The sequence below is a fragment of the Podarcis melisellensis genome, assembly GCF_964234715.1.
Source record: "Podarcis melisellensis genome assembly, chromosome: 4".
In the NCBI taxonomy this organism is placed as follows: Eukaryota; Metazoa; Chordata; class Lepidosauria; order Squamata; family Lacertidae; genus Podarcis; species Podarcis melisellensis.
The window spans coordinates 98,400,125-98,427,884 of NC_138531.1; the positions used below are offsets into that span (position 1 = coordinate 98,400,125).

The window sequence follows — 27,760 nt, forward strand, 5'->3', positions numbered from 1 at the left end:
GTGACTGAGATGCTTCCTCAAAAGGTAAGATAGACCAGCTGGACTATTTCCTTCATCTCCCAAGTTTCTTCTCAGGAGGGAGGAGAGGATGGAAACATCTGAATAGTTGTTGGCATTTAGCGAGCGAAGAATCCAAAAAAAGGAAGGAAGGAAGGAAGGAAGGAAGGAAGGAAGGAAGGAAGGAAGGAAGGAAAAGAAAGAAAGAAAGAAAGAAAGAAAGAAAGAAAGAAAGAAAGAAAGAAAGAAAGAAAGAAAGAAAGAAAGAAGGAGAAGTCTCAGAAATGAAGGAGTTAAGGTTTTCCGGATTTCAGCCCCTCCCGCTGCTTTGCTTAAGAAAACTTGGGAAGGGGGGGGGGAGAAGAGAGAGGTTTTTAAAGGCTGATTTTTTAGAAATTGTGCTCCAGTGGTTCCTTGCTTTCCCCGAAGGAGGCATTGTTGCTGAGCCCAGGGCACCTGGTTCTGCTGGCAAGGACCAGCGTAGTTCTCCCAGGTGGATGGCCAAGAAGACATCTGAAATCTGACGATTCTGGTCTCTGCTCTCTCTGATCCCGGTGCCCAGAAACTCTCCAAAGAGAGGCAGATAGATAGATAGATAGATAGATTAGATAGATAGATAGATAGATAGATAGATAGATAGATAGATAGATAGATATTGGGCTACATCTACATTTTTTCCTCTTCTTTCCCTCCCTCTCTCCTGGCGTCGCATCTTGAGCAGAAGAATGGTTGCAGAAGTCCAAGAGGTTATTTTTGGCCTGGGATGCTTGCTCCTTTATTTAACTCTGGAAACCGATGCCGGTAAGTAAACTGCGATGGAAAGGCTTAAACAAAAACGATAGAAAGATCCAGGTGAACGGATAGGGAGGCGGAGGATCTGCTGGCTGACGGAGGGTGTGTGGTGCAGTGGTTAGAGTGCCAGGCAAGGACCTGGCAGAGACCAGGGTTTGAAGCTATGAAGCTCACTGGGTCACCTGAGGGGGGGGGGTCCAGTCACAGTCCCTCTCAGCCTATTTTACCTCACAGGGTTGCTGTGAGGATTAAATAGGGAGAGGGAACCCTCTCAGCTACCTTGGGGATGGACTCAATAAATTAATAATAATAATAATAAATAAACCTGAGGACTCAGTGTGCCAATTTTGACTGCGCAAATATTGTCAAGGTGTTTAGATTTGCGTCTAGCAAAGAGAGATAAAGTCAGCAAGAGTTTGCTTGACCTGTTTCTATAATACGCCTACAGCACGATGATCGACTGGGGGTGCCTCTGATGCGAGACCCGTTTGGATGTTCTTCCTGGGGCCCCTTTCCTTTTAGTTGGGGCTTGCGCTAGGGAGATTCTCTGGGCAGATTGTGCCCTATTTGAGACTTTTTTTGCTCACCTTTGCAACAGCGCCGCCAGGAGCGCACCAGCCATCCTGTGTCAGATCTCATGCCTCCGGATTCAATCAAATTGCTCTTTCCCTCTCAATCTCAGCTCCCGATTTGCAGCAGAGGTGACGCTGTTGCAACGATGAATGGGGGAATGTCTCTAGAGCAGGCATAGGCGAACTCCAACCCTACCAGATGTTTGGGACTACAATTCCCATCATCCTTGACCATTGGTCCTGTTAGCTAGGGATGATGGGAATTGTAGTCCCAAACATCTGGTGGGGTTGGAGTTTGCCTATGCCTGCTCTAGAGCATAGGCAGGCAAACTAAGGCCCCAGGGGCCAGATCCGGCCCAATCGCCTTCTAAATCTGGCCTGCGGACGGTCCAGCAATTAGCGCATTTTTACATGAGTAGAACGTGTGCTTTTATTTAAAATGCATCTCTGGGTTATTTGTGGGGCATAGGAATTTGTTCATATATTTTTTCCAAAATATAGTCCAGCCCCTCACATGGTCTGAGGGACAGTGGACCGGCCCCCTGCTGAAAAAGTTTGCTGGCCCCTGCTCTAGAGAAATTTGTGGAGGAGGAGAAGGCTATCGATGGCTGCTAGCCGTCCCTTTCTCACCAAAGCAGAATAGTCTACCTCTCTTCTGCCTTGGTCAAGACCCCACCTGGAATACCGTGTCCAATTCCGGGTACCACAATTTAAGAAGAATGTTGACAAGCTGGAAGGTGTGCAGAGGTGGGCGACCAAAGGTCTGGAAACTAAGCCTGATGAGGGACAGTTGAAGGAGCTGCGTATGTTTAGCCCGGAAAAGGGGAGACTGAGAGGAGATATGAGGAAATGCACTAAGGGCTGTCACATGGGAGCATGCTTGTTTTCTCCTGCTCTGGCGGGTAGGACTCGAACCCATGGCTTCAAGTCTCAAGAAAGGAGATTGTGACTAATTCGGGGGGAAACTTTCTGACAGAAAGAGCTGTTTGGCAGTGAACAGACTCCCACAATTGGTGGTGGGTTCTCCTTCCTTGGAGGTTTTTAAGCAGAGATCGGGCGGCCATCTGCCATGGATGAGATTCCTGGATTGCAGGGGGTTGGACTAGATGACCCTTGGGTCCCTTCCATCTCTAAGATTCTATGACTCTTTCAACCATGATTCTGTGATTCAATGCAGACTTAAAGGAAGGATGTTGTGTTATTTTGCTATGTATGTTCCAATCTAAATGGAAAGATTTAATGGGCAGGATCTGAAAGGGGTTCCCACTGAGGACTTGCTGACATGATTGCCCTTTCTGCAGTCCTCTGGGATTTCCTTCTCTCTCTCCTGCCCTGGCAGTATGTGAACTGACTCACTTACAGGAGGAATCTGTTTTGAATCAACTCAACAGGGTGCAGGTTTTTGTAGCTGAGATGCCCATATTACCTTGCTAAGAGGAAAACGCATCATAAAAATGGTCGTTCAGTTGCCAGCGGGCAATGAAAATTAAACTGACAAAAGAGAGATGATACGATAATCTTTATTGTCATTGTCCCATACAGAACAACAAAATTGAAAAAAATCTACATCAGGCATTCAAAAACCCACAAGCCTGCTGTCCCAGCTGTCCCAGCCTGGTTAGCCCCTAAAAACTCTGATACCCCATAATTGAATGTAATATACTCACATAAAGGCTACCTTACACTGCGTTTAAAACCAAAATTGCATTTGGATGGAAATTGTATCTCAGGCGGCTAGTCCTAGTCTTTATAATCCTGTACCTTCTTCCAGAAGGCAGAAGCTGAAAGAGATAGAATCATAGAATCATAGAGTTGGAAGAGACCACAAGGGCCATCGAGTCCAACCCCCTGCCAAGCAGGAAACACCATCAGAGCACTCCTGACATATGGTTGTCAAGCCTCTGCTTGAAGACCTCCAAAGAAGGAGACTCCACCACACTCCTTGGCAGCAAATTCCACTGTCGAACAGCTCTTACTGTCAGGAAGTTCTTCCTAATGTTTAGGTGGAATCTTCTTTCTTGTAGTTTGGACCCATTGCTCCGTGTCCGCTTCTCTGGAGCAGCAGAAAACAACCTTTCTCCCTCCTCTATGTGACATCCTTTTATATATTTGAACATGGCTATCATGTTCATGAGGTTCTTCTCTGGTTAGAGTGGATTGTGTGACCTTGCCTTTCTTGGGTTTTCCTTCCTTCATTTGTGGCACAGGACTATGCGGCTTGGCTCACTTGCATGAGTCGCCAGGAGCGTTGTACCTCTGGGAAATCATAGAACGTAAAAAGCTTCTTCCGGCTTTTATGCTGAGGCCACAGTGACCTGGGCTAAGTGTGAGAGTATCTGTATTCTTGGTTGTTATTGTGGTGGTGCGGCTACTACATTGCCACATGTGTTCCAACTCTACAGTTTGATGATTCTTGCTCCCTTTAAGTCCTGTAGATACCATTTTACATTCTCTAGACCAGCCTTCTTCAACCTGTAGCCCCCAGATGTTCAACTACAAATCCCATCTTCCGAGTCGGTTGCGGATTTTTTTTTTAACTTAATTTTCCCCCCCAATGCAAAATTACAACAAAAATTACAAACATAAAGTCCAAAACAAAGCCGTACAAACAAGAAAAGACAAAAAACAAAAAAAACACAAAAAAGGAACACACATCTACAAAGAAAACCATATCGTCATACTAATCATTGCACACATATTGACTTCCTTCCTTTGTTTTGAGATCTCAAAATTTTTAATCTTTCTAAATTGTTGTGTCTGATGTAAATTACCTCTATCTCTATGCTTTTTGCACCATTTTTCACTTTCTTTAACCCTGCAAAGCTTCATTCGTTACATACCGATATACTTACTCCAGAACAATGTTTTTTTCATATATTCTGCAACACAATCTTATTCTTTTACTAATTTTTGGTCCGATTGTGGATTGTTGGTTGTGGATTATGGGAGTTGTAGTCTGACCATGTCTGGGGACTCAAGCTTGAAGAGCTCTGCTGGAGAACACAGCAGCCTTCAGGTGCTTAAACTCCCTTGCTCTCTGTCCAACCATCGGGTCCAACCCATAGTTGTACCTATAGAAATGGACGCATTTTCTTACTCAGGTACACCTAAGAAAAGAACCTGGAATGAATATAGGTGCTCAGGAGGAGATAGGCTGTGCATTGTGGTTTGCTCCCTTCAACAGTGTGGTAAAGATTTCCTGATAATTTAGTAATTACGGTAGAAGACCCATTAAAATCACTTGAGCAGAAGATACAAGAGTTTGGACAAGTTGCAGGTTTCAAACTTAACAAAAATAAGACAAAATTATTAGTTAAAAATATACCAGAATATGATAGAGAAAAAAATTCAACAAGAAATAGGTAGAAATATTCATAATAAAGTGAAATATTTAGGGATTTGGTTGACATCAAGGAATATTAAAATTCTACAGTGTGGTAAAGATTTCCATCTCTGAGGAATCACCAAGGCTTTGCCGCTCACTTGCGCAGAACAAATTAAGATGACGGGGTCAAGTTGAAAAACAGAGTAGATTTGTGTCGGTAGCAGAAAAATCCTGTTGTTGTTGTTGTTTAGTCGTTTATTGGGGCCGACTATTTGTGACCCCATGGACCAGAGCACGCCAGGCACTGGAATCACAAATGGGCATCACAAATGGGCATAGCTGTCAACTTTCCCCCTTTTTAAAGGGAAATTTCCTTATTCCTTGCAAGAAGGATTCCTTGCAAGAAAAGGATTCCTTGCAAGAAGGATTCCTTGCAAGAAAAGGGAAAAGTTGACAGCTATGCAAACCAGCCGAGACATAGGTAAAGGTAAAAGGACCCCTGACCATTAGGTCCAGTGGCGGACGACTCTGGGGTTGCGGCGCTCATCTCGCTTTATTGGCCGAGGGAGCCGGCTTCCGGGTCATGTGGCCAGCATGACTAAGCCGCTTCTGGTGAACCAGAGCAGCGCACTGAAATGCCGTTTACCTTCCCGCCGGAGTGATACCTATTTATCTACTTGCACTTTGACGTGCTTCCGAATTGCTAGGTGGGCAGGAGCAGGGACCGAGCAACGGGAGCTCACCCCGTCGCGGGGATTCGAACCGCCAACCTTCTGATTGGCAAGCCCTAGGCTCAGTGGTTTAACCCACAGCGCCACCCACGTCCCTAACCGAGACATATTCTTCAAAAAAAAGAAAGAAAAAAGAATGAGTCTCCCTGGTGCATTTTGGAGCAGGTGACTCGAGCACACACCACATCGACAGGGGTATCGAAAACTGCAATTTGGTTAAATCTATCACGCTTAAACGTTTTTCTCATTTTATTGCCGGGTAGCAGCGGTGTTGAAAGCAAAAGAGAAATGTCTTGCTCAGTGGGATCTGAGCCCAGATCTCCTGGGTCCAAGATCCAACTCTCCTCCGCAGGAGCACTTTGATTCTTCTCCAATGATCTCATAAGGTCACACACATATTAATCAGCCTAGAATAGCAACCAGCCCCTTCACTCCCGGTCGCTAAAACTGGTTCAAGTTCCCATGTACCCTTGTAAGCTTACATTCTCCTTCCAATTAGCCCAATTAGCTGGGCAAATGGAGAGCGCTAAAACGACGACTCGCCAGGAAGTTTTATTGCAGGCAGATCCAAATAGTTTGAGTACCAAGGCGTTTGAGAACCAAGGCACCACGGTACAGGGCTGCCTTCAGAAGTCTTCTGAAAGTTGTATGGTTACTTATCTCCTTGGCTTGGGGAGCTGACATAACTCCATAGCCTCCAACATTTCTCTGATGAAAATAGGGACGTCCTAAGGAAAAGCGGGATATTTCAGGATCAAATCAGAAACCAGGATGGCTGCTGCAAATCAGAAGCCGCCTCTGGAAAATAGGGACACTTGGAGGGTCTGTATTCATGGGAGACCGCCTCTGATTCACAGTGTTTACGGAGCTCACAGAATGTAAATCAAGTGCTCACCTGACAAATGTTGGAGGGCAGGCCACACCCTGGGAGGAAACACTTGTTTTCTGGATGAGAAACACAACCACAACTTGTCTGTGCAACCGCAGATGGGTATCTCTGCCTTTGCTGATCTGCCTGTGCGAATACCAGATTAGGAAGCTGATTCACCGCTTTGTGGTGAATCAAACCATTGACCCATGATGTCTGCACGGACTGTCAGATCAGCTCTCCGTGACAGCTGATAGGAACATGATAGGAGTTTGCAAAATGATGCATGGCGTTGAGAAAGTGACTCAAGAGACATCCGTCCCCCCAATAACTCGCGGAAATCCACTAAATGAATGTTGGTTGTGCTCGGATCCTACTTGCAAGTTTTACCCAGGTATCTGGTTGGCCACTGTGAGAACAGAATGCTGGACTTATAATAATAATAATAATAATTTATTATTTATACCCCGCCCATCTGGCTGGGCCTCCCCAGCCACTCTGGGCGGCTTCCATAGAAACCAAAAATACAGTAAAATATCACATGTTAAAAACTTCCCTGAACAGGGCTGCCTTAAGATGTCTTCTGAATGTCAGGTAGTTGTTTATCGCTTTGACATCTGCTGGAAGGGCGTTCCACAGGGCGGGCGCCACTACCGAGAAGGCCCTCTGCCTGGTTCCCTGGAGCTTTGCTTCTCGCAATGAGGGAACCGCCAGAAGGCCCTCGGCACTGGACCTCAGTGTCCGGGCAGAATGATGGGGGTGGAGACGCTCCTTCAGGTATACTGGACCGAGGCCGTTTAGGGCTTTAAAGGTCAGCACCAACACTTTGAATTGTGCTCGGAAACGTACTGGGAGCCAATGTAGGTCTTTCAAGACCGGTGTTATAGGGTCTCGGCAGCCGCTCCCAGTCACCAGTCTAGCTGCCGCATTCTGGATTAGTTGTAGTTTCCGAGTCACCTTCAAAGGTAGCCCCACGTAGAGTGCATTGCAGTAGTCCAAGCGGGAGATAACCAGAGCATGCACCACTCTGGTGAGACTGTGGGCAGGCAGGTAGGGTCTCATCCTGCATACCAGATGGAGCTGGTAGATAGCTGCCCTGGATACAGATTTGACCTGTGCCTCCATGGACAGCTGTGAGTCCAAAATGACTCCCAGGCTGCGCACCTGGTCCTTCAGGGGCACAGTTACCCCATTCAGGACCAGGGAATCCTCCACACCTGCCCGCCTCCTGTCCCCCAAAACAGTACTTCTGTCTTGTCAGGATTCAACCTCAATCTGTTAGCCGCCATCCATCCTCCAACCGCCTCCAGACACTCACTTGATGGGGTTTTAGCCTGATCCAGCGGGCTCTTTTCTGATTTACTATAAATTCGGCAGAGTTAAGCAGCATTTAAACCGAAACCTGCAAGCTCAGCACACACTTGTTTAGCTTTAACAGGGTCATCACCTTTTCAACTAGTTCCAAAAGAAGAGATGAGCTTATGCAAGACTGTGACATACTCATTTTTGTCCTGACTTTCCCTTTGTCGTTTTCATCGGACTATCTCCAGGCTACTTAATGCTCTCAGGAAAGAAACCAATAATCCTAATGTTCGTAGAAGCTATTCATTCCGTTGGCCTCACATAGGATTGTGAAAATCAGCTCAATAATTTCTTTTTTTTAAAAAAAATTATTCATTTTTCTTTTTCATTCATTACATACATCTCAATTTCTTATTATTATTGTTTTTTATTAGAAAATACACACATATTGTGAATATACAAGCATACAAACATACATTTCATACAATCCTTAAATATATACAGGCATACCTACATTCATTCCCACAGATAATTCCTTTTCCCTTTACCATCCACCACCCCTCACCCCACCTTTGTGTTAGACTTCCAATCTACTCAATTGCAATTTCTTTCCACTTCTATTACTTTCTTTCACACACCTTTAACCTAATTTCATACTTCTTTTTCTATTACACATTTCTTATGTGTCCCCTGTGAACAGAAGACACTCTGATTTATTTTTTTAAAGTATTGTGTTGTTTAGTCGTTTAGTCGTGTCCGACTCTTCATGACCCCATGAACCAGAGCACGCCAGGCACTCCTGTTTTCCACTGCCTCCCGCAGTTTGGACAAACTCATGCTGGTAGCTTCGAGAACACTGTCCAACCATCTCATCCTCTGCCGTCCCCTTCTCCTTGTGCCCTCCATCTTTCCCAACATCAGGGTCTTTTCCAGGGAGTCTTCTCTTCTCATGCGGTGGCCAAACTCTTGGAGCCTCAGCTTCAGGATCTGTCCTTCCAGTGAGCACTCAGAGCTGATTTCCTTCAGAATGGATCGGTTTGATCTTCTTGCAGTCCATGGGACCCTCAAGAGTCTCCTCCAGCACCAGAATTCAGAAGCAACTTTTTAAGTGTAAAAAGTTACAAATGACTACAATTTTATACAGGTGTGTAAAAAACATTGATGATTCATCAGATCTGGAGGAATCTTCGAGGTCATAATTTTGAAGGCTCCTCTTTGGAATTAGGCTTCCATCCTTAATTTTCCACCCATCCACCTGCCCCCTCCCTTCTCTTGTACACAGCGAATGGGAACTTTGTGGCCTTTTGTCTTTGAAAGATTCCCTTGCCAGAAACAGCTTCCGGACGAAAACAGGAGCACTTCCCGACGGGAATTTAATCTGAAAACGGGCCATGACAGAGACATCTCAAACACCGGCAACATATTTGTCAGTGCATAGCTCAGTCAGTTAGACGTTATCGAGCATGGCCTCCATGGTCAGAACAGGATGCTGGACTTGATGGGGTTTGGCCTGATCCAGCAGCTCTTCTTATGTTCTTATCAGGGCCGTCTTTACCCGGGGGTGCAAGGGGTGCAGGGCACCTGGGTGCCAAATTCGGGGGGGGTGCCAGGCGCCCGCTGCTGAAGCCGCCTAAGCTCTTATCTACCTGTTACGAAATAATAAAGAATTTTGATCAAGCTAGGTCGTCCAGTCAGCTTGATCAAAATTCTTTATTAGCTGACCTGACTGGAAGAGTCCGTGACCAGAAGAAGGAGGAGTACCAGGAAGAATGGATGAAATTTAATGACTATTTAGTTAAATATGTTGTTGTTGTTGTTTAGTCGTTTAGTCGTGTCCGACTCTTCGTGACCCCCTGGACCAGAGCACGCCAGGCACTTCTGTCTTCCACTGCCTCCCGCAGTTTGGTCAGACTCATGTTTGTAGCTTCGAAGACACTATCCAACCATCTCATCCTCTGTCGTCCCTTTCTCCTTGTGCCCTCCATCTTTCCCAACATCAGGGTCTTTTCCAGGGAGTCTTCTCTTCTCATGAGGTGGCCAAAGTATTGGAGCCTCAGCTTCACGATCTGTCCTTCCAGTGAGCACTCAGGGCTGATTTCCTTAAGAATGGATCGGTTTGTTCTTCTTGCAGTCCATGGGACTCTCAAGAGTCTCCTCCAGCACCAGAATTCAAAAGCATCAATTCTTCGGCGATCTGCCTTCTTTATGGTCCAGCTCTCACTTCCATACATCACTACTGGGAAAACCATAGCTTTTACTATACGGACCTTTGTTGGCAAGGTGATGTCTCTACTTTTTAAGATGCTGTCTAGGTTTGTCATTGCTTTGCTCCCAAGAAGCAGGCGTCTCTTAATTTCGTGGCTGCTGTCACCATCTGCAGTGATCATGGAGCCCAAGAAAGTAAAATCTCTCACTGCCTTCATTTCTTCTCCTTCTATTTGCCAGGAGGTGATGGGACCAGTGGCCATGATCTTCGTTTTTTTGATGTTGAGCTTCAGACCATATTTTGTGCTCTCCTCTTTCACCCTCAATAAAAGGTTCTTCAATTCCTCCTCACTTTAAATATGTTAAGTTAAATTAATTGGAAAAAGCTTGCAAATACTGGACAGGCTTAGGATTCAAATATGTAATGTGATGAACTAATATGTTTAATACTGAATTGGGAAGAAAGAAAGATGTTAAGTGATCAACTTAATTTTATAAGAATATTGATTTGGAAAACCATTAAAATGATATACACTGAAATCCAACCAGGGGGAATACGAGGAAGTCACTTAACAAGGTTAATTGTATTAGTTTTAATAAGGTTATGATTTATGTGTGTTTGTTTGTTTGTTTGTGTGTTCAAATTTCTGTGAAAATCAATAAAACATTTTGGGGGGGAAAAGAAATAATTTTGATCAAGCTAGAAAAACAAAATACATATATACCTAGATATTGCTGAAATGTATACCTATTGTTTCGCTAAAGGACTTTTGACTTTGTGCGCTCATTTACCAAAGACATGCTGCGCCAGCGGCGGCGCTTGTCATTCGCAATGGCGCCATGCACATGAAATTAACTAAATTTGGGGGCTCTGGAGGGATCTTTGCACCCCAGCAGCGCATATGCTAAAGACGGCCCTGGTTCTTATATCTAACAATTGCCACAGGCACCCAACCACCAGCAAGAGCTAAGAGGCTTACTGGAAATTGGCCAGTAGGCTACTGGTTTATCCTTAAGCTTTCCCCAGCCCTCTCCATATAATATGTTCAGGAGAAGGAGATGGATAAAAGTATTTCAGTACTTTTGCTCGATCTACAAAGCAGGACTATCCATGGGTTTTCTCTGGAGTCAAAGATATGACTGGGACAAACCTTGTTATGTTAAGTTAAGTATTTTGCACAATTTGTATACGGTGTCTGTTTGATAATGTGTGGTTTGCCTAATAAAGAATCTTGATTGTTTGACTATCCATGGGGAACCAAGCTCTGAATTTATGAGAATCTCAGTTTTCATCTTTAAAGCAAGTTTCTAGACCTCATGGGTCATAAAGACTCTCACTGAAATATGAGTTGCTTGCTCCCCCATACTCAGTGAGGGACATGTTGTTTTAGGGCAGGGGTAGGCAACCTAAGGCCCAGGGGCCGGATGCCGCCCAATCGCCTTCTCAATCTGGCCCACGGACGGTCTGGGAATCAGCGTGTTTTTACATGAGTAGAATGTGTGCTTTTATTTAAAATGCATCTCTGGGTTATTTGTGGGGTCAGCCTGGTGTTTTGGATTTGAGTTTCTACTGAAATGAGGTTGCATTTTAATGTTGTACTTAATCTTGCTTTTAAGTTGTATTTTAATCAGTTGTTTTTATACCTGGTGTTAGCTGCCCTGAGCCTGGTCTTGGCTGGGGAGGGCAGGGTATAAATAAAATTATTATTATTATTATTATTATTATTATTATTATTATTATTATTACATGAGTAGAATGTTTGCTTTTATTTAAAATGCATCTCTGGGTTATTTGTGGGGCATAGGAATTCGTTCATATTTTTTTCCCAAATATAGTCCTGCGCCCCCAATTGGTCTGAGGGACAGTGGACCGGCCCACGGCTGAAAAAGGTTGCGCCACCCGTGTCCCTAATCATTCTACCTCCTGATTAGGGACACGGGTGGCGCTGTGGGTTAAACCACAGAGCTTCTTGGGCTTGCCGATCAGAAGGTTGGCGGTTCAAATCCCCGTGACAGGGTGAGCTCCCGTTGCTCGGTCCTAGCTCCTGCCAACCTAGCAGTTCAAAAGCACCTCAAAGTGCAAGTAGATACGGTAAATAGGTACCGCTCCAGCGGGAAGGTAAATGGCGTTTCCATGCGCTGCTCTGGTTCGCCAGAAGTGGCTTAGTCATGCTGACCACATGACCCGGAAGCTGTACACAGGCTCCATCGGGCAATAAAGTGAGATGAGTGCCGCAACCCCAGAGTCGGTCACAACTGGACCTAACTGGGATGCCAGTGTGGTGTAGTGGTTAAGAGCGGTGGACTCGTAATCTGGGGAACTGGGTTCGCGTCTCCGCTCCTCCACATGCAGCTGCTGAGTGACCTTGGGCCAGTCACACTTCTCTGAAGTCTCTCAGCCCCACTCACCTCACAAAGTGTTTGTTGTGGGGGAGAAAGGGAAAATGAGATTGTTAGCCGCTTTGAGACTCCTTCGGGTAGTGATAAAGTGGGATATCAAATCCAAACTCTAACGGTCAGGGGTCCCTTTACCCTTTACCTTTACCTCCTGGTTACTTTTCCCCTCCCCACTTTGAACACGACACCCTCATGTTTTGATTTCCAGGTCCAGATGTCTCCTGCATATTTAACAGCAAGAAGTACAAGCCAGGAGAGAGCTGGCACCCTTACCTGGAGCCGCAAGGAGTGATGTACTGCATCAGGTGCACCTGCTCTGAGGTACCTTGCAAAATCCTTAACTGGCTTGGGGGCAGGATCTCCAGATGATATATTTTGAGCGACGATGACCTGAGCGACCATCGCCATCAATAATACGTATATGCTGCTTAATGTGCAATATCCCTAAGCGGTTTGCATAAAGCACAGTAATACAATTTTTTAAAATGAAAATGTATAGGTGATACAACATTTTAAACCAAAAAAACACAAATAAATGTATCTGTGGTTTTAAGTAACAGCAGAAGTTTGAAGAAAACAGGGAGGGAGGGATGCAGAGGGAGGCAAAGGCTTGAGGATATTTCGTGTTTGATGTGAGACCAGTGCCGGATTTGGGTTTGATGAGGCCCTAAGCTACTGAAGGTAATGAGGCCCTTTGCATGTCCAGCTGTCCTTTGTCAACAACAAACTGTCCCTGTTTTTCATGTTGAATATATGCTATATGGTAATTTATGGACCTCACAGGTATCTAAAGCCATTTGCACATATTGCCATGCAACCTGTCCATGCACATAACAAAATATGCATTTTATCAAAGTAATTGTTGAACTGAAACCAGTGATATTTTAGGGAGCAGGCTAGTAGGCGGGGCCCACAACTTACATCCTAGGAGCCTACACAACACAAAACACTGTTGCTGCATGTAGGTTTTATTTTATGTGTTTTTTATCTTATATTTTAGGGGCGCGGGTGGCGCTGTGGGTTAAACCACAGAGCCTAGGACTTGCCAACCAGAAGGTCGGTAGTTCGAATCCCCGCAACAGGGTGAGCTCCCGTTGCTCTGTCCCAGCTCCTGCCAACCTAGCAGTTCGAAAGCACGTCAAAGTGCAAGTAGATAAATAGGTACCGCTCTGGCGGGAAGGTAAACGGCGTTTCCGTGTGCTGCTCAGGTTTGCCAGAAGCGGCTTAGTCATGCTGGCCACATGACCTGGAAGCTGTACGCCGGCTTCCTCGGCCAATAAAGCGAGATGAGTGCCGTAACCCCAGAGTCGGTCACGACTGGACCTAATAGTCAGGGGTCCCTTTACCTTATATTTTAGAAATGTACATTCAGTTTTTTTCCCCTTTATATTTTCTGTGGGCCCCAAAGAGAGTGGGGCCCTAAGCTATAGCTTGTTTAGCTTATACGTAAATCCAGCACTGTGTGAGATGATGGGGTAAGGATTGGAGGGTCTGCTCTGTGAGATCTGCCTTGTGGCTGCAGTCAGTGATTTCAGCTCGGCTGAGGTGACCATTGCCCAGCAGTGATTTCAGCTTGTGGAAGCTAGCCAGGACTGCATACCTAGCCTAGCATCCCATCCTCATCACCAGTGAAGTATAGGTGGGTTCCCACGAGGCAAGACACAGCGAGAACAGCAAGAGCCTTCATTGAACTACATAACTGAGAAACGGGGGTGAAGCAACTGCTTATATACATTCCTGAAAGCCTTGGCCACTCCCACTCCCAACGTGATTGGCTGTCTAAACTTCTAAACTGCGAATCACGACTCAAGAGTTCGAGGGCCAATGGCAGAGGCCCAAATCCTGAAATATTCTGTGATTAGACATCATGTATCAAATCAGAATCAGAATTCTCAGCCTAGACTCAAGCTCAGGCAAACTCAGACCACTGAATACAGAACAGGTTTGGCTGTCTATCGATCTATTTATTGATTCTAAGTTTTAATTTATATATTTTTTAACTGCTGCTATATCTGTATTGTCCCGGTTATACCTAATTGCAAATTCAAATATATCCCTAACATGTTTTTTGACTTCCTTGATGTGGGCTGGAACTGGTCTGTGACTGAAATAATAAAATTCAATTCAATTGATTGATTGATTGATTGATCTATCTGGATAAACGTTGACCAGTCAAACAAAGGAAATGAAAAGGCATGGAGCTGTTTAAAGACTTTCGCTGCACTAAGAATTGTCTTCTTGAAAAAGGCTGAGGCTTCCAGGTCAGAGAGCAGAACTGGTGAGGATTTGTTCTGTTGATAGATATTGAGCCAAAAATTCAATCTCACTGATTTTTCCCTTTTCTTTGCAGGATACCAATGTCAGCTGCTCCCAAATCCAGTGCCCGCCTCTTCAGTGTCCGAATCCCATCCGCGACCCACACCAATGCTGTCCTAGGTGCCCAGGTGAGTGGATTTGAATGCCCCTTCCCTGACAGCACACAAAAAGTTTATACATATCTATATTGTTACGGTAAAAATCTGGGTGCGAGGCTGCTCTGCCACCCAGCTCGTCGGACTAAGTCCGCGGGTCCCTGCGGAGGAAAATGAGCTCAGCCGGAGACAGGAGCAAGCTGCAGAAGATCCAAGTTTACTGTGCAACAGGTTCAAGGCGAGATTGAACAGCGAGAAAGGGGTGACATAAACTTTTGAAACTTCCCTCCATGTCCCAGAATACAGTGCAAAATACATCCCAGTTACATCATGAATACATTAAAGAGAGGTTGGGTTACACAGATTACATCATGAATACATTAAGAAGAGGTTGGGTTACACAGGATTAACATATGGAGGAGGGAGGGGGGAAATATGCAGAGCTGGAGATATGCGCAGATAAGCACATCCTGATGAGAAGACAATGGTCCATGTACTGGCATTGCCTGGAGGAAAGGCTTGGCAGATTGATTTGACAGGATTAGGGTCTTGACACCTTGCTTGAGGGATTATGGAGGACAGGGGAGGTGTCATGGAGTCCTAGAGAAATTGAGCAAATTGGCACGTTGATTTTCTATGAATTTTATAGATTTTAGTCCCTTTTGACATTGACAATTGGAAATAAATTGATATATTGTAGCGAAGAAGAAGGTGAAGAAGACATGCCCCCCCTCCCGTATCAATATCCTGCTATTTATAGCAGTACCCCCCTTCCCCAGAAATGTATGTGTGAATGCACTGGTGAGAAATATGCTCATCGGGGGGGGGGGGGGGGGAGAGAGACAAAATTGCTGGAAAAGAAGTGTCTCTGCTAGGAGAAATTTCCAGTAAAAGGCTGATGACTTTTCATGACTTTTCAAAATGAAAACTGATGCGGAAATGTGGAGAATCGTCAAATCGTAGGGTTGGAATAAATTCAGCCCCCGAAAGTGAACTTAATTATTTTTTTTAAGTGAGGAAATAAAGAAGGCATTTTTACCAAGCAAGATAATGTGACTTCAGTAGCAATCTCTTCTGCTCAAAGATAGGGATATGGGATTAAAACTGTGTCTTGTGAGCGCTTTGCCAATGTTATTTTTCAGATAAAGTAAACGTAAAGGGACCCCTGACCATTAGGTCCAGTCGCGGACGATCCTGGGGTTGCGGCGCTCATCTCGCTTTACTGGCCGAGGGAGCCGGCGTACAGCTTCCGAGTCATGTGGTCAGCATGACTAAGCTAACCATGTTCTGGCGAACCAGAGCAGTGCATGGAAACGCTGTTTACCTTCCCGCTGGAGCGGTACCTATTTATCTACTTGCACTTTGGTGTGCTTTTGAACTGCTAGGTTGGCAGGAGCAGGGACTGAGCAGCGGGAGCTCACCCCGTCGTGGGGATTTGAACCACTGACCTTCTGATCGGCAAGTCCTAGGCTATGTGGTTTAACCCAGAGCGCCACCTGTGTCCCCATTAATTGTAGCATTTGGTGAAAGCTGAGAGAGAAGCCCAGCCTTCTGAATTTTGGGGGTGGATTTCTGGACAACGTCCCAAACTGCATCTGGATTCTACCACTAAACTATAGGCTTCACCCTGGCACAACCTCACTAGGCTTTGCTACCAACATTTCTTTTTCCATTTCCTTTTTTAAATTTGCTGGGAAGTCTTCTATCATCACCACCTGGGTTAGAAGGGAATTTGCTGATATCAGTTTTCCTTTATATTTCACCCACATCTCAGTGATATTTCTTAATCAGGGATTTTCAATATTCTGCCACCATTGCCTGCTTGGTTTGATAAAAAAATATATTCGCTAACTTCTCCCTCATTTCCTGTGTACAGTGGACCCTCGGGTTACGTACTGATCTGGATACGTAATCTTCGGGTTGCAAAAGCGGCAAACCTAGAAGTGTATTCTTCCGGGTTTCGCAATTCACACATGCGCAGAAGTGCTGTATTGCGCTGTGTGCATGTGCAGAAGTGGCACCTCTGGTTACAGATTTTTTGGGTGTGCATGGACCCCTGAAACGAATTAAATTCAGCGGTCAGAATATTGATTGCAAATAATTGGAAGGGGGGGGGGAAATACCATCATTATTAGAATGGCAAAGCAAGCTCTGTGAGTTTGTGGAAATGGCAAAATTGACCGCAATCATTAGAGGCCATTCAAATCAGAGAATAATTAAAGAGTGGAATGGAGACATGAGAAAATATGGTTCCAGAATTGGAATATCAATAGATAATGTGTAAAACGTGCGGGGTTAAGCAAGGAAATAATAAAAGAATCAATTGAATAATTATTAATCTACAAGAACACAACAAGAACACAAAAAAGATATTGAGATCACACATGGGTGAAGGGGAGTGGGGGGTATAGGGGAATTTTATAAAAATTTCTAATATAATATTTCTAATTGCGTTGCATTTATATATAGCAAAGGGAAGTCTATAGCAATTAGGTATATTTTAATCTAGTCAACTACTGTATGTAATAGGCTTATGTTACAAAACGATTATGGATTTTGAATCTGAGGTTTGTAATTCTTTTTTGGTTTTGGAATAAAGTTTAAAAAGAAAATAAAAGAAAGAAAGAAATGAATTAAATTCATAGTCAGAGGGTCCACTGTACCACTCTCTAACCATTCTATCTCTCCTTGCTCTGTTATCCCATCTATGATATATCTTAACCAATTTGCTATATAATATAAATTTATGTTGGGGAGACAGAGTCCTCCTGTTTTCTGGGGTTTATACCATCTACTTTTTGTTAATTCTAGGTTTCTTATCCCCATTACAAAATTTATTGATCATACCAACATTTCTACAATCCCTTTTCAGCCCAGGGGCTTCTCTGTGTTGTGGGTAGTGTGGCTGTGTGTCCCTGTTTAGAGTAGACAGTCCTCACCCAAACATTTCCGGGCTACTGCCCCCTTGATCCCACAAACGCCTCCTCAGTGCCCCCCTATCCTATAAAAAGCAATATTTGGAACAACGGTTTGCCTGGGGGATAACAACCCAATAAAATCCAAAGCAGCGGCACACTTACTCAAAATCCAATTAAAACCATTTAGTTTAATTAACTCAACGAGATGGAAAAACTTGATTCAGCGATACCAGCTTTTCAAAATCCGATAGTCATTGACACCTCCAGCGCTCCCTTGTTTTCCCCTTGGCTCTTAGCACCCACTAGGTGATTCCCCACAGGGGGTGGTACCACCACCCACTGTGGAAACCACAGATCTATTGGGGGGGCCTGTCTGGTCGAAGCCCAGTTTAAAGATGAAGGACTCTAAGAAGGGAGAGCAGGTGTGTGTGTGTGTGTGTGTTATGTACTGAGTTGAATAGGATCCAAAAGGCAGCAGTCTGATTGGTCCCACAACAATAGGATCCAGAATGCAGCAGTCTGATTGGTCCACAGGAACCACCCAGTCCAGCCCCAGGTGGAAGGGAATCTGCAACCTGATTGGCCTACAGGTGAATCCCGGAATTAGCCAATCACGTGGGGCCCATTGTGTAAATAATGTATATAAGGCAGACATTCTGGGGGAACTTCCATTCCTCCTCACCACTATGAGCTGAATAAAGAGCATGAAATCCACTCTCGACTCCGAGTATATTTCAGTGTGTAAAGCCATCTTGGTTTGTGTTAGCGGCACCAAAGTGACCTATCTGGGGCTGCCCAGACAACAAGACTCCCCTCTCAACCTCGCTGCAAGTTAAATTGCTGCTTTAGGGGTTGTTTTTAAAAGTCTGGAACGGATTAATCCGTTTTGCATTACTTTCTATGGGAAAGCACGCCTTGGTTTTGGAACGCTTTGGTTTTGGAACGGACTTCCCGAATGGATTAAGTTTGAGAACCAAGGTACCACAGTACATAAAATTGCCAGAGGGTTATTATTTCTTACTGGGGCTTGCTTGCCTGCCAGAGATCATTACATGTGTTTTGCCACGGCTGGCCACTCCTGGAAAAATCATCGCAGGGGGATGTAGGGAGAGAAAATGTCCTCAATTGTGTCTTCTTCTTCCTCCGCAGAGCTGCTCACCCCGCCTGGAGTCCAGACGCCAGCCAATTCCTCCTGCCGCTACAACGGCACGGCCTACCGGCATGGCGACATCTTCACCCACAACGAGCTCTTCCCTTCCAGGCAGACAAACCAGTGCACCCAGTGCAGTTGCTCGGTAAGTAGCTTCGGAGGGCCGTTCTGGTCGCCTCGCCCCAAAACGGATGTTGAGGAGTTGGGAAAGGTTCGGAAGAGGGAAACCCAAATGATCAAATCTCACGGAACAGGACAGAAGAGAGGGGCAACCCAAGCATGTATCAAAATTGAGGAGCTGCAATATATGACAACAGGCCCAGGGGAAAACGAAAGAAAGCATTTGCTTAGCACACACTAACATCAGGGTAGGGGCCTGGTGGGTATACGATAATCTTTATTGTCATTGTTCCATACAGAACAATGAAATTGAAAAAATCTACATCAGGCATTCAAAACCAACAAGCCTGCTATCCCAGCCTGGTTAGCCCCCTAAAAACTCTGATGCCCCATTTTAAAATACAATATACTCCCATAGAGACTACCTCAAAGGTAAAGGGACCGCTGACCATTAGGTCCAGTCGTGGCCGACTCTGGGGTTGCGGCGCTCATCTTGCTTTATTGGCCGAGGGAGCCGGTGGGCAGCTTCCGGGCCATGTGGCCACCATGACTAAGCCGCTTCTGGCGAACCAGAGCAGCGCACAGAAATGCCATTTACCTTCCTGCTGGAGCGGTACCTATTTATCTACTTGCACTTGACGTGCTTTCAAACTGCTAGGTTGGCAGGAGAGAGACTCCTTACACTGCGTTTAAAACCAAAATCGCATTTGGATGGAAACTGTTTCTCAGGTGGCAAGTCCTGGTCTTTATAACCCTGGACCTTCTTCCAGAAGGCAGAAGCTGGAAGAGATCATTTCTGGGGTGCGCACTATCCTGCACTATCTCTGCAGCTTTCTTATGGCACCTGGAAGCATAGATTTGATCCGCCTTACCTTGGAAACCCAGCTAGATGCGCAGGGTAGAAATAATAAATTATTATGATATGATTATTATTGGGAAGGCAGGAGTGTACAGGCAGGAGCCTTTTCAGTCAGAAGCTGGACACAAGCTCTGGGGAAACGGATGGTTAGACTACTGCAATGTGATGTAGCCGGGCCTGCCCTTGAAGACGGCTTGGAAACGCTAGCTACCTGAAAACACATCCAGTGGGGAGGTGATGCTATTGACAAAGTGTCTGGATTTGTTGTGTTTTTCTCAGGAAGGCCACATTTACTGCGGCCTGGTGACCTGCCCAGAGGTGCTTTGTGCTTCTCCCGAAACCATGCCAGGCTCCTGCTGCCAAGTCTGCAGAGGTAATGTAAGAACCATGATCCTCGCCGAATCCCTCGCTCCCACAACATGGACCTTTGGAGGGGTGGGAAATGCAGCCAGAGATCTTGTCTGCCGCCAAACACTGCCCTTTGTTAACATTTCCTGGGCTGACGTGTAGGAATTGGTTGTTTTTCTTTTTTTCATAATAATTTTTGTTGAGTTTTCCATATTTGTTGTTCTTTAGTCGTTTAGTTGTGTCCGACTCTTCGTGACCCCCTGGACCAGAGCACGCCAGGCACTCCTGTCTTCCACTGCCTCCCGCAGTTTGGTCAAACTCATGCTGGTAGCTTCGAGAACACCATCCATATTTAGTCACGTTTTATTACATAAATCCGTAACGTTGATCTGGGATGCGGGTGGCACTGTGGGTTAAACCACAGAGCCTAGGACTTGCCGATCAGAAGGTCGGCGGTTCGAATCCCCGCAATGGGGTGAGCTCCCGTTGCTCGGTCCCTGCTCCTGCCAACCTAGCAGTTCGAAAGCACACCAGTGCAAGTAGATAAACAGGTATAACTTTAGCGGGAAGGTAAACGGCATTTCCGTGCGCTGCTCTGGTTTGCCAGAAGCGGCTTAGTCATGCGGGCCACATGACCCGGAAGCTGTATGCCGCCTCCCTTGGCCAATAAAGCAAGATGAGCGCTGCAACCCCAGAGTCAGCCACGACTGGGCCTAACAGTCAGGGGTCCCTTTACCTTTTATAACGTTAAGCATTGCTCAAACAGAGCATCAACCTCCCTCCCTCTTTCTGATTTCCAAACATCTTTAAGTATGGTAAATTCTTAGCGTTTCTATAACCACTTTTTTTACCTTCTATCTTCTTTTAACATTTCACCTCATTTTTTACCTTATACCTTCTTTTAACATTTCACCTCATTATATGTAAAACGGCTCCTTATTTTAACATTACAAAATATTTCAACTCAAACCTACAAACGTTTGCACTAAGGTCAAAGCCTTCTGCGATATAATATGTAATGAATTAAAGAAAGGTTTTAAAATATAATTTCAATAAAAAAAACCAGAGGCATTTTTGTTAGGTTTAATTGGAGAGGAAATTCAGGAAAAAGATGTAAATTTGTTTGTGTATTCCACAACGGCTGCAAGGATACTTCTGGCCCAGAAATGGAAGCAGCAGGAACTTCCTACGTTGGCAGTTAAAGATGGTGGAATACGTAGAGTTGGCAAAGCTGTCGGGGAAGATCCGGAATCGGCGAGACGAACTGTTTCAAAAGGACTGGAGCAAATTTATATTTTACATGAAAGAAAACTGTAAACATTTGAAAACGTTTGTAGGAATTGGTTGTTTTTCTAGCGCCAATCTCAAGCCTCTTTGTTCTCCTCCTAGAGGAAGATGATTTTTCCTCTACCCTGGAGCAACTGGAGCTGTTTTGCTGCCTGAGGCAGAACTTAAGGGCAGCAGGCTAGTTTGGGGGCTGCAGGGCAGACCATGTGGCCCCCATTCCTAGCTGCATTCCAACACCACCCGAATTTACCGCCTGAGGCAGCTGCCTTGCTCTGCCTCCTGGAAGGGCCGGCCCTGCCTCTCCCCATCCCATCTGAACTCCTTGCATTTGGTTATATAGGGTGGTGGAAGTAGGGATTCTATGGCAGGGGCATAGCTGTCAACGTTTCCCTTTTTTAAGGGAAATTCCCTTATTCTGAATAGGATTCCTCACAAGACAAGGGAAAAGTTGGGAGGGGGAAAAATGAACGAATTCCTATGCCCCACAAATAACCCAGAGATGCATTTTAAATAAAATCACACATTCTACTTATGCAAAAACACCAGGCAGGCCCCACAAATAAACCCAGAGATGCATTTTGAATAAAAGGACATATTCTACTCATGTAAAAACACGCTGATTCCCAGACCGTCCGCAGGGCGGATTTAGAGGGTGATTGGGCCGGATCCAGCCCCCGGGGCCTTAGGTTCCCTACCCGTGGGCTAGAGCAGGCATAGGCAAACTCCGGCCCTCCAGATGTTTTGGCCTACAACTCCCATGATCCCTAGCTAACAGGACCAGTGGTCAGGGATAATGGGAATTGTAGTCCCAAACATCTGGAGTCCCGGACCATCCGCAGGCCAGATTTAGAAGGCGATTGGGCTGGATCCGGCCCCTGGGCCTTAGTTTGCCTACCCATGCTCTAATGTTTCTTCAAGTTCTCTCCCTTAAGAAGTTTCTTTCTCCCTCTGTTTGATATAGTGAATAGTTACTTCCTTGGGAGTGGAGGGCAATAGGGTGTCATGACGGAGGGGTGTTTGTGGTCGACTGCATTTCACCTCGGGGTGCTCCTGTTAAGCCCAGAGATCCCAGAAATTTGCTGCCCTCACAATTTGAAAGTTAACTTTCAGCCGGCTTAACTCTATGCACATGTAACGTTCAAATTTGAAATGCAGCAATCGCTTCTTAAAGAACTACACGTAAAACATTTCAGATGGAAGCATTCATTTGCTATCTTTCAAACAAAGACAAGAAAGAAAACTCGATGAATTTAAAAAGGACCATAATAGTGCTTTCAGGCCAATAAGTGAAAAATGGGTGCGTGAATTCACAGGCACTAGCCAGTCCGTGCTGTGCTCAGTGGCCCTCTCCTTAAAGCTGCAGATCCAGTTTTTCACTTTACTTGATCCTGGAGAGAAAAGGGTTCAACTGGACAAAATATAGTGAGTGTGTTACAAAGGGGCACCACCACTCAAATAATGTTTTGGTCTTCTTAGGAATCTGAATGAATAAACAGGACAAGCTAAACTGATCGACCAAGATGTATGCCTACTATGTGAAGCTCCCACCTAGATCTATGCTTTTTCTTTTCTCTCTGCAGATAATTCCTTTGAGAGGTTGATAGAAGAGCCCCAATTAAACAGAGGCGTCGTAAGTAAAGCTTTCAGTTTTTATTTCTTTAAAATACACAATTCATTAAGAGGCATGTTCTTCTGACATCGCTCACTAGCAGGTCGCCTCATGTGCAATAAACGTTACAGGTTCTAAGAATTTGCCGTAATAAAAGGTGACATAGAGAAAGTGGATAGAGGTGTTTTTTTTAAAATAGATTTATAGTTTTTTAATAGATTCATAGAATTATAGAGTTGGAAGGGAGCCATCTAGTCTCTACAAGGCAGGGATTCCAGCTGAAGCATCCCTCTCATAATATTGAAATTGAAGCTGCATTTGGGAAGATTCAGGGCAGATAAAAGAAAGGATTTCTTCACACAGCGCGCAATCGAACTATGGAACTCCTTGCCACATGAGGCAGCAATGGCCACCAATCTGGATGGCTTTAAAAGAGGATGGAGAAAGAACTGGAAATTTACAGCCTGTGAAGTATTGAGGGAAAACCTAATCAAGATGTTTTATAGAGGGTACTTAACACCTACCAAAATAGCTAAAATGTAAAGGATGCGGGTGGTGCTGTAGGTTAAACCACAGAGCCTAGGACTTGCCGATCAGAAGGTCGGTGGTTTGAATCCCCACGACGGGGTGAGCGCCCGTTGCTTGGTCCCTGCCCCTGCCAACCTAGCAGTTTGAAAGCACATCAAAGTGCAAGTAGATAAATAGGTACCGCTCCGGCGGGAAGTAAATGGCATTTCCATGTGCTGCTCTGGTTTGCCAGAAGCGGCTTAGTCATGCTGGCCAGATGACCCGGATCAGCCAGTAAAGCAAGATGAGCGCCGCAACCCCAGAGTCGGTCACGACTGGACCTAATGGTCAGGGGTCCCTTTACCTTTACCTTTATAAGACAAAAACAAATCTGTGCCGGAGGTGTGGTAAAACAGAGGGGACACTTATACATGTTTGGTGGACCTGTGGAAAAAATCAAAAGCTTCTGGAACATAGTATATGACGAGCTTAAAAAAAATTTAAGTATAACTTTATGGAAAATACAGAAGCTTTTCTATTAGGGATAACGGACACAGGTATAGCAAGAGAAGATCAGAAAATATTCCTTTATGCCACAGGAGCGGCAAGGATCCTAATTGCTAAAAACTGGGAAAAAGAAACTGTGCCAACAAAAACAGAATGGCAGGATAAACTGTTAGAGTATCTTGAAACGGCTAGATTAACAGAGGCCATGAGAGATCACACTAGACAAGAGTTTCAAAAAGCATGGGGAAAATGCAGAGAACACTTCACAAAACAGTCCCCTAAAATGCATACCCGGACTTGTTTCGATTAATGTCTGCAGGAGACTTTGTGGATATTTAAGTTATAATTAGAAAAATCTCAATAATTATTCATAAAAGAAACAGTTTATAGGAAGTAAATAAGGAGGCCAGATGCAGGATAAAGGAAGTCTTTTATTTGGTGGTTTGTATTGCTATATGTTATGCTCACTGTATGCTCATGTTTAATGAGGGTAGATTTCTGTATTGGATGGGTGGGGGGTTTTATGTTATGTTGTAAATAAAATTTCCAATAAAAAATTATAAATAAATAAATAAAAAGGATGCTGGAGTAGATGGGCCATTGGTCTGATCCAGGAGGTTCTGCTTAGTTTTCTGTTCAACTGATTTCTAGCACCGTCCCATTTATTTATGTATTTTTAATTGCAAACGGAAGAGAAAGAAAGAAAGAACTTTGGCCTACATCCACAACGATCCATTAATCCCAATCTAAAAATATATATCAGTATAGGCAGCCCATATATCACAATAGCTATCCGAATGAGATTGATGATTGGAAGGTATACAGTGGTACCTTGGTTCTCAAATTTGATCTGTTCCGCAAGTCCGTTCCAAAACCAAAAGTGTTCCAAAACCAAGGCGCGCTTTCCCATAGAAAGTAATGCAAAATGGACTGATCCGTCCTAGACTTTTAAAAACAACCCCTAGGATTTCGCTAGCTAACGAGACCATTGATCCATGAAATGAAAGCAATAAACAACGTACCGTATTTTTCGCCCTATAGGACGCACTTTTCCCCCTCAAAAAATGAAGGGGAAATGTGTGTGCGTCCTATGGGGCGAATGCAGGCTTTCGCTGAAGCCTGGAGAGCGAGAGGGGTCGGTGCGCACAGACCCCTCTCGCTCCCGCCGCTTGCGGAGAGGTGCCTGCATGCCGAAGCCTGCGCGCGCTGAGCTCAGCACATCCAGGCTTTGCGGACCTCTCCGCAAGTGGGGAGAGCGCTCCCGCCGCTTGTGGAGAGGTGCCTGCATGCGGAAGCCTGTGCACGCTGAGCTCAGCACGTCCAGGCTTCGCGGACTTCTCCGCAAGCGGCGGGAGCCAGCCCTGGGCTCCCACGGCTTGCAGAGAGCTGCCTGTTTGGGGGCTGGGGTCAGGGGAAGCTCCGGCGGGCCGCCCCCGCCCCAGCCCCGCGCCTGGGGGGGAAAATAATTTTTTCCCCTTTATTTCCCCCCAAAAAAACTAGGTGCGCCTTATGGGACGGTGCGTCCTATAGGGCGAAAAATACGGTACTTCAGTCACACAATCAATCAATCAATCAGTAGCTGAACTTCCACACAGTCACAAAAAAAAAAGAAAGAAAAAGAGCCGCAAAGAGGCAAAATATATTGCAAAAACAAACGGACCTCAGCATAACACTCAAAACGGAAGTGTGGCACTCAAATTGGAAGCATAACACTCAAAACAGAGCATGTTCGGCTTCCGAAAAAGCTTCGCAAACTGGAACACTTACTTCTGGGTTTGCAGTGCTTGGCTTCCAAGTTGTCTGAGTACCAAAGTGTTTGAGAACTAAGGTACCACTGTACTGTACTTTCAAATGTAGAAAGGTCAGCGAGATCTTCAGACCACCGAGTGACAGGTGGTGGATCTTTATCCTCCCAACCCTGAAACATAGCTGTCAATGTTTTCCTTTTTTTAAGGGAAATTCCCTTATTCTGAATAGGATTCAGCGCAAGAAAAGGGAAAAGCTGATAGCTATACCTTGAAATCTGTTTGCCTCCGTAAGGGCTCTCAGAATCCGCTTTCATTGCCCCCCTGTTAGTCCCCTGTAACTCTAAAGAACCTTTAACTGAATGAGACTAGAATCAGAGTTGGCAGAGACCCCTGAGGGTCATCCAGCCTGACCCCGTGCAATGAGATCTCCTGCTGAATTGACTGGGCATATTTCCATGTTGTCTGGCTCCACAGAGGCACCCCCGTTACCACTGCGCGGTGGGCGCTGGGAGCAGAGGATCTGCCGGAGCAGTTGATCCCCCGACGGGGGCCTCGCTGGAACTGATCCCCAAGAGCATCAAGCAGAAAGTGGGGAGCGGCGGAACGACGGTCAGAATCATCCTGAAGGAGCAGAACAAAAAAGGTAACGTCAGTTCAGGTGAACACTGCGATGCGCAGCCAGCAGCGCGTGAGTTCAGTCTCCCTATGAGATGAACTCACAGTTTCTTTATGTAATCACTAAGTAAAAAGCCTGCCTTTCAGGCACCAAATCGTGAACTGAAATGGGAGTAAACTTCTTGTTACTTTACTCAGAAAGACTCTTTTTTAAAAAAAAGATTTTTATTAAAGATTTTCTTAATACAATAGAAAAAACACACAAAATAACATATAACATTACAATAGCCATATTTTCTTCGCTTCTTTGGACTTCCTCGCATCTCTCGATCCTGCGTTCCAAGTTTATCAAACTTTACCCAGCAATTTATCACCTTGTTTCAATTCTTATTTTATAATTTTCCAATATTGTGTCCCTAATTTTAGATATTTTTACCCAAACCTTAAAAGCTTAATTTTAGCATAATATTTATCCAAAATTTATCTTTTCTTATATTTTCACTTATCTTCATATTCCTTTCAACTAACTTAATGGTGCCATATTATTTATAATCTTACATCTTTCTTAACACTCATACAATTTACAATATTTTTGTAAATAGTCCTTGAATTTCTTCCAGTCCTCCTCCACTGCCTTTTCTCCCAGGTCTCGGATTCTGCCAGTCATTTCTGCTAGTTCCATATAGTCTATCAGTTGCATCTGCCATTCTTCCAGTGTGGGCAAATCTTGAGTTTTCCAGTGCTTGGTGACAAGTATCCTTGCTGCTGTTGTTGCATACATAAAAAATGTTCGGTCCTTCTTTAACACCCTCTGGCCGACGATGCCTAAAAGAAAGGCCTCTGGTTTCTTAGGGAAGGTATACTTAAATACCTTTTTCAACTCATTATATATCATTTCCCAGAAAGCCTTAACTCTAGGGCAGGTCCACCAGAGGTGAAAGAACGTTCCTTCAGTTTCTTTACATTTTACTCAGAAAGACTCTTATGTCTTTATTCTTTTAGGAAGGATTAAAGGGGGCACCAGGAAATAATCTTAACTAAGAGATTCAGACAAATCTGCAAACTAGCTTCCAGCTACAGGAATCTGCTCTGCTATATCACTAGCGTGAGAGAAGGAGGGATAATACTTATTCAATATATCCTTTCCTACTATCCTTAAGGACATGGGTGGCACTGTAGTCTAAACCACTGAGGCTCCTGGGCTTGCTGATTGGAAGGTCGGCGGTTCAAATCCCCACAACAGAGTGAGCTCCCGTTGCTCAGTCCCAGCTTCTGCCAACCTAGCAGTTCGAAAGCATGCCAGTGCAAGTAGATAAATAGGTACTGCTGCGGCGGGAAGGTAAACAGTGTTTCCGTGCGCTCTGGTTTCCATCACAGTGTCCCATTGTGCCAGAAGCGGTTTAGTCTTGCTGGCCACATGACCCGAAAAGCTGTCTGTGGACAAACGCTGGCTCCCTCGGCCTGAAAGCGAGATGAGCACTGCAACCCCAGA

At 45.0% G+C, this 27,760-nt stretch overlaps 1 protein-coding gene and 1 long non-coding RNA gene across 2 annotated transcripts in view; one reads left to right on the forward strand and one right to left on the reverse strand.

Annotated features, from left to right (window-relative positions):
- Window positions 1-351: 351 nt before the first annotated feature.
- Window positions 352-27,760, forward strand: part of CHRDL2 (chordin like 2) — a 45,317-nt gene continuing 17,908 nt past the window's right edge. The window contains exons 1-7 of the mRNA XM_081909983.1: window positions 352-798; window positions 12,398-12,510; window positions 14,540-14,633; window positions 18,668-18,813; window positions 19,927-20,020; window positions 22,863-22,912; window positions 26,128-26,296. Of these exons, the coding sequence (XP_081766109.1) occupies window positions 723-798; window positions 12,398-12,510; window positions 14,540-14,633; window positions 18,668-18,813; window positions 19,927-20,020; window positions 22,863-22,912; window positions 26,128-26,296 (742 nt within the window). The 5' untranslated portion in view covers window positions 352-722. The remainder of the gene's footprint in view (window positions 799-12,397; window positions 12,511-14,539; window positions 14,634-18,667; window positions 18,814-19,926; window positions 20,021-22,862; window positions 22,913-26,127; window positions 26,297-27,760) is intronic.
- Window positions 25,906-27,760, reverse strand: part of LOC309369367 — an 84,061-nt gene continuing 82,206 nt past the window's right edge. The window contains exon 4 of the long non-coding RNA XR_014168044.1: window positions 25,906-25,920. This is a non-coding gene — a long non-coding RNA (uncharacterized lncRNA). The remainder of the gene's footprint in view (window positions 25,921-27,760) is intronic.